Raw genomic sequence first — 10,113 nt, 5'->3', positions numbered from 1 at the left:
TACTGATATTTCAAATTGCAAATTTTTTAAAAATGAAAAGATACCGTTCAATTGTATTTAGTGTTGTCATTAACTCGATTTTTTTGAAAAAGTGACTTATGCCACTTTCAAAATAAACGGCTCAAATTTAACGTGAGAACACTTTACGGAGGCCCGCAGTCCACTACAAAAGCTCCAGGCGCCAATGATGTTGACAGGCCTTAAATTAAAAATAATATAAAAGAAGAAAAGTCATAAGGATCCATATAATTTTAAAGTCAGCGCTCTGGTGAACTCTGCAACCGAACTTTTTTACTAAATGGATGCCGTCAACATTCTGGATGGGTTTTAGAGATATATTCGTTCTTTCGAATGCTGCTAATATTTATTACTTAGTATCATTACATAACATATTGTTAGTTTTTTACAGGAGTTTTACCAAGCCCTCTTCTATTTTTTTTTTTTTTTTTTTTCATATTTGCGATATAATTGAGTATTTTGGTGATCGCAATGCGAATGGCACTCAGATATATTGAGACCAGGGACTTTCTCTTTTTATGTTACGTTTTTATGTTAATGTTTTCGTACTCATGAATTTTATTTGCGATCTATATAGCTTAGCGACTATTGTTAAGATAATAATTGTATTATACAGTTCACAGAAGGTAGATAATGTTCTTAATTCTACTTATTGCTCCTCAAATTCTTATATAAGATTGGAGTGTAATAGAATTTATTTGCTATATAAAGCATTTAGAAAATTTTTGGGATAGTGGGTGAAAACTATGAAGTGTACTTTCAGATAAAATACCTAAATATTGTTTTCTGAGACTCTTGGTACTATCGGATAACATTTATACGCCTACCAATTGAGAATATGCCTAGTTTCTATAGGGCAAGAACATGTGTTTGGATTTTTGAAACTAGTCAACTAATAAATCTAATTTCAACTATATTGTGATTTATTTTAGAAACAAATTACTAAGGGAGGACACAATGCTATTTTCATTCTGCAGTCTATACTGTAACACATGATTCGGACAGGCTGCATTTAGCTTAATAACTATACATTTCTAAAATTAAATTAATAGCACAATTCGCAGTAGAAAGCGAAGATGCGTAGTTATTATACAAAAATGAAATATTGCTTATTAGAGAACAAACATATTCTTTATGTAGTAGTATTGGTAATGGTGGTGCCAATCACTGTATCATTTTTATTTGATTGTCCACATTTTGCTTTCTATAGAAAATGATACTGAAAACCTTATTCCTAGCTATGTATGTTGTTACTGGACCAACTATCTAGTAGACTGGACATTTCCACCTCAGTTCATCGAAATTATTACTACTTTCAAAAATGTCTCAATTGGAAATTTAATCTGTCATAAGAACTGATGATTTTACAACCAGAAAGCTGTATTGTTACATTTTATATTATGTAATTGATTGATATATTTTTTGCTTCTCTCTCTCCACCTCTTTGTAATGAAATGTATTTCTTTATACAAAAACTACGAATATTATAATAGGGAGCTGAGTACATAATGAATAATTTAAAGTAATCAACAAATTTAGCTTAAAAAGAACCCTGCTGAGTAAGTATTCACATTTTTTAAAAATCTAAATCTGTGTCTAACAAAGCCGCCTGGATCTTCATATATTCGTATTAAACCTAAACCCAACAGATTATTTTTAAGGGACGCTGTTTTTACAGAGACTCTTTAATAAAATCTGAAGAGGGGCCCAGAGAAAAGAGAGTTTATTTAGGTAGCTAGATCAGCCTGTGTAGATAGCGATGTAGATAGGTAGGCCTCAGGTCTCTGATTGGCCTCTCTTTGGGCATATTTGATTGTTAAGATTGGCGCAGCTTTAGACCTGATAGCTTGAGGATAAATATTTTATTATGATATTCGTTTAATGTAAAAATTTGAATATCTAACATATGTTTTGTAAGTACTTCAGAAAAAAATAAAATTATCTTTAATCGTAGATTTTACATTGCAGTACATGTAATTAATAAAGGTATGAAAGAAACAATTATAATAAATGGTTTAGTTGTGCTGCAAGGCGAAGTGCTCAAGAATCGAACAGAAAGTAGGTAATAAGCAATTTATTTTAAATAAATCTTAAGAAGCCTTTTCTTTTTCAGATCAAGGTTTTTTTTCAGTTCTAAAAATAATAATCTGCTTCAAAAAGAAATAACAGTCGACTCACAAAAAAAAAAAATTAATTACCCGTTCGTGTTATTATGTAAAAGTATTCCAAAATATATTATAAAAATTCATAAACTGTTAGGTGTCATTTCTGTAGCCATGGAGCCTTGTTCTTTTGGACACCTTAGCATCCTTGGTTTTGCTTCGTTTATCCAAACGGTAAATCTGAAAGGAAGGGCCTTAAGAGGTTTGTTGACGAATCCCTTAGCTTTTGGATAGCTTCCTTAGTCGAACGTCTGCGCTGGTAGTATAACCGAACTATTCCTTGAAAAACTAAACTACCGAATTTCTCTAAGAATTTAGCATTGCAACATCAGCCAATGTAATATGGAATAGAAACTTCTTAAGAAGACTCGGGAAAAAGGCAGTGCGCTCAATCGACCACGGTTCCATGGCTACATGAAAAGGCTTCTAACAAAAACCATCACAGGTAATCCCGACTTTCTTCCTACCAGACACTGAATTATCTTGCAACACATAACTCACATTTACATAAAGAATACCTTCTTCTATTATAGTAACATGCAAAATAGATTATCTTCCCTCTGTTAAAATCAATAGTTTTCAAATAAAACTCAGAACCTATGGTGGGTTCATTTCAGGTTGGTTTGGTTTCAGTTTATCTTTTCTCCCAATCTTGTTTCATCTTCTCATGCCAATACCTAATTCAGGAATTCACAACCTTTTGAGTTATGAGGCTAGTAGTATGCTACAACACTACTTGATGAAGGGCTACAACACATCCTCCAACTATCTCATGTTGTAAACCTTATACATTTATGTGAAATCATTCGGATTTAAAATATTACTTTAAAGACTAATAGTAAAAGTACTGTAATAGTAGTTACGAAAAAAAAGGAATGTTTTATGAATAGGTGGCTGATGATACTTTTTATATTAATTAAGAAAAAAGCTAGATGGTTTTTACAGCATAAGTGGCGGTTGTAAAATAAAAAGTTGTTTGTTTTATGCAACTTTAGATGGTGTAATATCCACTTCATCAGGCACTGCGTTCTTGTTTTTGTGATTCTAGCTGGACCATAATTTTCATCCATTTTCAGAGATTATATCAGGTTTGAGTAGAGTAATCTAATTCGCCTTATAAATCTTCTGCCCGTTGTCATCATCTATCTGTCTATCTGGTTAATGCTTCAAATACAATAGGCATGAATTTCCTTTAGAGTTGTAGCGTGAGAATACCTGTAGCCGTTCATCCTTATCCTTTCAAAAACAATTAATGAAACTGAACATTGACAAAAGTCAATAGGGATTAAAGTAATTTGAGACGGAATTTATTCGAATATGGAGAGTAAAAATGAGAATTGAGTGAATTCGCTCAGCGAAACGTGTCATTTATGGCTGGATTCAAGACCAACAAATCTCTTTATCAACGTATTCGTGCACCATATTGACTTACACGCTTTGGTTTTCTCAGTGCAGTTTCCAATTTTCTATCGATGCTATATTTTTAATTCTTGTAGCCTTAATATAAAAATTACTTTTTTAATTTAGCATTAGCAGCTTTTTTACCACTTTCTTTTCATTTATCACTGAGTGTGAAACCACGGTCTCATTTGGCACTTTCTAATATACTCTTCTGGTTTCTTCGAGAGCTTCATAAATTGCAAGAATGGTGAAGAAGGTGGGTTTCTTCAAGGGTGCACCAGCAGATCTTTTCAGGAAATATTGGAGACTGTAATTTAACTTCTTAAAGTTATAAGGCTAGCAATTATCATAGATTTAGATGACTGACAGATCTTAGAAATAAGAAGTACAAAAAGAATAACTGTCAATAAAACGTTCCCGATTGCTGCGGTTTTACAGAGAAGTAGGATTTAGAAGATGACATCGTCTGAGACGACTCATTTCTTCTAAATAAATGAAGACAAAAAAGATTTTTTCTCGCTCACAATCTAAACGGATTAAAAATAAAAATATAGACACTTCTTGTACTTAATGCAGAAAGAAATATTTTTAGTTTGACAAAGTATTTCTTTTTGAGTCAAGAATAATAATTAATTATTCAATTTAAGAACAGAAATAAGGATAAAAAAAGCATAAATTATAATGAAATCAACATAGACGCGTGGCAAGTTGTAAATTAATTGAGATTACCCTATAACTGCCTAATTAGACGATGTTGCATAATTAGAAGGTTAATGAACTCCAGACAAAATACACCTGCGACCCTTATGCGCAAAGTTACTTTAGCAATGGGTGGCACCTAAACAACTGACAGTGTCAAGCAATAAATTGTATAACATGCAAACCTTCAAAATAGCATGCTATCAAGTCGATTAGTGACAATGTTATCACTATGTGTATATTGCATAAAGCATTAATTAAACGAACATTGGGAAGCCAAATTATAGAATTTTTCTTAGAGTTGTAATGATCTGCATTTAGCGTCTTTTATTACTTTCATCCCTAATTTTTTACTCTCTTTTAATAATTAAAGGAAATATTGTGATTTTCCAATGTTAAGTTCCAATGTAATACTACTAAAAATAACCACTTTGAGATTCTTTTAGTAAAAAAAGGATTTTCTTTTCCTGAAAGTTCTTACAGCTCCAAACTGTAGAGGTGAAGTATTTTCTTCTATCTTTTCTACTAATCTGTATTATTTCGGAGATGTGAGGGATTAACCCACATTCCCTTGGGGTTATGGAGGGATTGTCTCCTTTAGGCCTCTACACTTGCCCTGAGCACCTTCAGAGTTTTAACTTCTACTTCCTGAGACGGTCTGATGGCCTGACCCATTCTGGTTAGTTCCTTGTTGATCGTTTAGATTAAGCAGGGGACACCACGAGCAGGCGATCAACTTCACCCCCAATAGTTCTGGGTAAAGAACTGAATTTACGATCATTTGTATTGTGGCACACTTTTGAAAACATTTGTTTTTGTCTTGTATTGTTTGATGGCAAGTGAAAATATTATTTAGAATTTTGAGAATAAAAAATAAGTCTGTAGCTCTCTTTCGAAATTGTATAGTATTCAGTACAGTAAATTCCTCTATATTATATAATGGTGCGTCCGTCATGGTTTTTGTCTCCCGTGACCAGAACAGTCTTAGTAATCCTCTTTGCAGAGTCTCAAGCTGGTTAACAAAACAATCTTGGTTCTGACATCTTTAAAAAAATTTGGAATGGATGTTGAAATGAAGCCAAGCATTTTATTTGCCTTTGTTACTATGAAGTTAATGTGGAGGTTGAATGAAAGAAATGTCATTCCAAGATTCTTCGCTGCATTAGATCTATTTAATGTTGTATGATGAAGAGAATAATTACAGCTGGTACATATCCGACTATTATGATAATATACTATTTTTCATTTTTAGATGTTTAGGCTCATCATTTTCATCCCACCAAACATTCTGGCTATGAAGAGAATTTTGGAGCTGGAAAGAGTCCATCCTCTGAGTTAATGGCAGTATAAAATTTTAAATCTTTAAGTGACTTTAGCCGAAGCGAGTACAAGTTACTTTAGGTCTTTTCTAAATTGGCTTAGATATCGCCTATCATCTTAGAATTAGAAATCGGTCGACAACTGCTAGTGGGACATTTTTAATGAAATTTAGGGAAACTCAAGCTAAAAGAAAGATATCTCCTTTCAATGATTCATTTTAAAAATACAGAACTTTAAATTATCTACCGGGAAAATGGTTCTTGAAGCAGTTCTTAGGTAGATGTGGGGTTAAGCTTCTATTTAAAGGGTAATTCAAGTGAAATGTGCGGTCTCATTACCAGTATAATACTATTGGCAATTCAATATACGATATAAGTAAAATTCCAAAATTACAGAATACCTGTTCAAGTATTACTTTTCTAAATAAATGTTGTGGTTTTTAGCGAATTGTCCGCTTAAATCCTAAGTTTCAAGTAATTTTCATGACGTAAATCGTGGCAAGAGAAAGACGTTTATTGAATATTAAAAGTTAAATCAGAGTCATTTAGAATATCAAGAAATTATAAATTCCGTCTTCAATTTCCCGTCCAAATCTTATTTTTATTTTATACAACTCTTAAATTAGATTAAATTATTTCAATTTTGGTACTGAAAATAGCGATTTTATTTTTATTTTTATTGGTTAATGTTTAATAAAGTTCTTTTAATTATGTGGTATTGCACGGAACGTCCCCACTTTAAATAAGTGTAAACTTATACCATTACTTTAGTTAGTGATAAACGGTTGTAATGTTAACATAGTTATAACTTTATTAATAAAAAAAAAAAAAGAATCTTAAGGTAAGTTTAACATCTTTTTTAACTTTTTGGGTAAGTTTTGGTAAGTTAAATTTATTTTAGGAATTAAAAAAATAAATTTACAGAAATATGATTTTTTTTTTTCTATTCCTGATTTGATATTTGATTACTACATTATATTTCTTTAAAATTTTGTAATGATAATTTTTTTAAACATAAATTCATTATTATTTATTTTTTGAGATTATCATACGTTTTATCTCTTTTCACTGCGAAAAGAACATTGCTTTGGTTTCTAATTTCAAAAAACTGAATTTTCACGGAGAAAGCAAAAGTTTAGGGTTTTTTAGAAAATATTTATAAAGAAATATTTGTGTCAGTCCCGGAATCTGAGTAAACGTTTTTGTGCCTTACACAGCTAAGATAATAAGGTTCGTTTATTTAGTAGGTACAAGTTTGGCTAATAAAAGAGCCGATAAAAGAGGAGAATCAAAACGTAGGAAGAATAAATGTTTGCTGATATAATTTATTGGTCACTTTTTAAAAATTTATATCTATTTTCTTCGAACTTGGTTTATTAGAACTGTTAAGAGTGACTGTTGCAATAAATAATTTTTAATAATTCCTGATAATTAAAAGTTTGGCTCTCTTGATGTTAATTATTCTAGCATTACCTCACTTACTTTAAAGTAGAACGACGTTGTGGCAAAAAGTTAATGCAAAACACAATTTTTGGACATTTATACATTGAAACAATGTATCAATGATTGGCGTAATGGATATCACGTTATTTAAGACTTCTTAAATGTTTAGCTTATCTTAGGATAAGTTCTATTATGGTTCTTGAGCAAGTTGTCATACGACGTTTACTCCGTTATTCCAAGACGAGATTGTTAAAGCGCACAATCGGTAGAAACATTCTAGTAAGTTGATTTTTAGTTTGGCAATTTTAAATCCTTATTTATAGATAGGAAAATTTTGCCCATGGCATTATTTTTCTTTCTTATCAGGACATAAATTTTGGGTGAAGGCTAAAATTAATTTGGTATTTAAATTTATTATATTAATAGCATAAATAAATTCTCACTGAAATCAATAAAAAAAATGTTGATTTTTCCCTTCATTTATTGCACAACTTATCACTAATTGGAGTTATTTACTTACGTTAAGCCGGTTACTTTTTGAATAGGAAGGAAAGAATTCAGTAAGGATCTGAAATAAAATACTTAACTGCATGCGCGGAAGGCATCTTGAATGTAGACATGCTCTGGCAGAATATTGGTAATTTGCCAAGTCAAAATCTGATTTATAAGATTGTTAGTGAAGTTGTTCATCCAGTGGCTAGTTTTAGGGGTCACAAAATAAAGCTGCTCCCATAAATTTCTTTTTTTTTTTTTTTTTTTTTTTTTTTTTTAAAAAAAGCGTAAAACACAATTTATAATTTACTTTTAAGGCAAGTTTAAATGACATAACTCACCTATATTTGTGTAGATAAATGGAATACATCTGTTTATTTCTAAACATAAATCTCTAATCTGAGAATACGGCTTTTGTTCAGATTAGATTCCTTGGCGGATTGGCCAATTAGCTTATGCCACTTCTCAGGAGGCTAATTGGCACTTTGTAGTTGAAGCGTCCTTTAAGTCCAGTACTTTTCATTAGGCTGAATTTAGAGAGCGCCTCCAAGGCAAAATATGAAGGGACCAGTTTTTTATTCTCCAAAAAGCTAAATTTAACTTGACATGCTTCTTACACTGACAGGAAATGGGAATCAAGTGTAGGGCCGATTCTTCTTGTTTCTGACAAACCCACACTTACTTTATGTTGTCAGGCTCAATAATGTGTTTATTCAGTCTGCAATAGCCTGTCATGAGGACACGAAGAATGGTCTCCCAGCGTTATTAGAGTAATACCTCAGTAAACTTAGTCGATAGCTTCTAATGATTTTTTTTTTTTTTGGCGAGAGGTATTCTCCTACTATTGCTACGAATATTTGTGAGTTCATGAATTTTCGGCTACACAACTGCGGCATTTTGTAGCTTCAAGAGTTGCTTTAAGGGCACTTTGGGAATAATAAGCCTGCAATTTACTTCATAGGACTTGATGCATTGAACCATTTAGAAGTCTGAGAAATATTGCGAATTCGGAATTGATTCACCTTTCTCTTATAATCTATTCGCACAAATATATTGCTCCTGATTTCTGTAAAGACTATCGTCAGTTTTCTAAGGCTTACGAAGATATACTGTTGACGGTTCAAATCATCTCAGATAATTTCCTCCCAGAGATTCTTGGCCCTCTCTCTAACTCGAGCACCCTTCATCCATAACCTCATGCTAACCTTACTCTAATAGCAGTTTTCCGTAACACCTTATTTATTCTTTAACTTTTTTTAAATATCTGATGAGATGTCTTTTGCTTGAATTTGTTTCTTATATCTTTCCAATATAATAATAATGTCCAAGATTTAGAGGCATGAGGAGTATCGTAATTGGAACGAATTCCTATAGATTGCCATTTCATCTTCTTACTTTCTTTCTCTTGAGGAACCCTTTTATTACAACATACATCCTGCGGTCCCAAGTTTTTCCCTGGATTTCAGGGTCAAGATACATGAAATGATCAATTTGCAAAAGTCTTGCATCAATAATTCTGACTTCCCTCATGATATTTCTTGGATTTTTCCATATTTAATTTTTAGGGTTAGTAAAATATTCAAGCTATTGTAAAACTCAGAACCTGAGATCTCTTTCTCTCCTTAACCCATAACTAGCCTTCGCCATTAGATTTGTCAGCTAAAGGTGTTAATTAAATCTCGAAAATTTTAGAATAAATTTTTGCGGGACCGCGGAAAAAGGGATGACCCTCTGTAATTGATGCAGTCTTTATTAATGTTCAATTTAAAACAGGACTGTGGAACATAAACAAATTTAACGCTAATTAGTAAATTAAAAAAAAAAAAACTTTTATCAGCGTCGGTGGTATCTCTCACTTTCAAATGTTATCGTTTTCTGTGGGAAGTAGGCTAAAATGTTTTCCGTTTGTAGATATGTTCTTGTACAAGTTAGTTAGAAATTAAATATTTATTTTTTACTGTAGGACCATCAATTCAGTGTACTGTTGAAGTACTTTTAATAGTGGTTGAATGACTTTCTAGTCTCAATAATCAATCAATCAATAATACACAAAAATATCAATAATACACCCATACAAAAAAAACAATAAAGGAAACAATATTATTAAGAAAAAAAATCATTAACGTAAGGCGTTTACTAACATTTTAAAATGCAGACAAATAAATTATTAAAGAATAGAAGAACGGAACAATATCCAAACAGTGAAGCAGATACAAATTTGTTTTTTCTCATTATTACCATTAAATAAAAATGAAGTAGGCGTCATATCTCACAAAAATTCAAAATCGGGAGAACAGAGGCCCTAGGCGAAATTTGAAACTGTTCCCGTTGTATAAAAGAGTGATAAATACTTAATTTTGAGATGTACGTATTCATCGAGAATATCTCGCAGCATTCTCAACAGCGAATAATCCGAGGATTGTAGAATATGTGTTTTCAAGGTGAGCTCAGGAATCATAGTCTTCAAAGAGGGGATACCCAGTTCTCCATTTTTTTTTTTTTTAGAGAATGGAAAAAGCTAAGAGCAACATTCTTTGAATGTGAATATGTCTACGTATATATGATGTCGTTGTTCGTGC

General features: G+C 31.8%; 1 protein-coding gene across 3 annotated transcripts in view; it reads left to right on the top strand.

Annotated features, from left to right (window-relative positions):
• The first annotated feature begins 1,920 nt into the window (after positions 1–1,920).
• The window catches only part of LOC141450447 (TBC1 domain family member 30-like), a 76,798-nt gene continuing 68,605 nt past the window's right edge, over positions 1,921–10,113 (top strand). Inside the window, exon 1 of one of the 3 annotated variants that reach the window (XM_074120906.1) lies at positions 1,921–2,076. In XM_074120906.1, the coding sequence (XP_073977007.1) occupies positions 2,007–2,076 (70 nt within the window). In that variant the 5' untranslated portion in view covers positions 1,921–2,006. Of the gene's footprint in view, positions 2,081–6,359; positions 6,441–10,113 lie in introns of those variants that run through there. The other 2 variants (XM_074120907.1, XM_074120908.1) reach the window with 2 other exon arrangements.

Source organism: Rhodnius prolixus, unplaced genomic scaffold (genome assembly GCF_049639745.1).
Source record: "Rhodnius prolixus isolate KJV_2025 unplaced genomic scaffold, Rpr scaffold_2, whole genome shotgun sequence".
NCBI lineage: Eukaryota > Metazoa > Arthropoda > Insecta > Hemiptera > Reduviidae > Rhodnius > Rhodnius prolixus.
The sequence above is the reverse complement of the archived record's forward strand: the minus strand, read 5'-3'. Positions and strand labels throughout refer to the sequence as shown.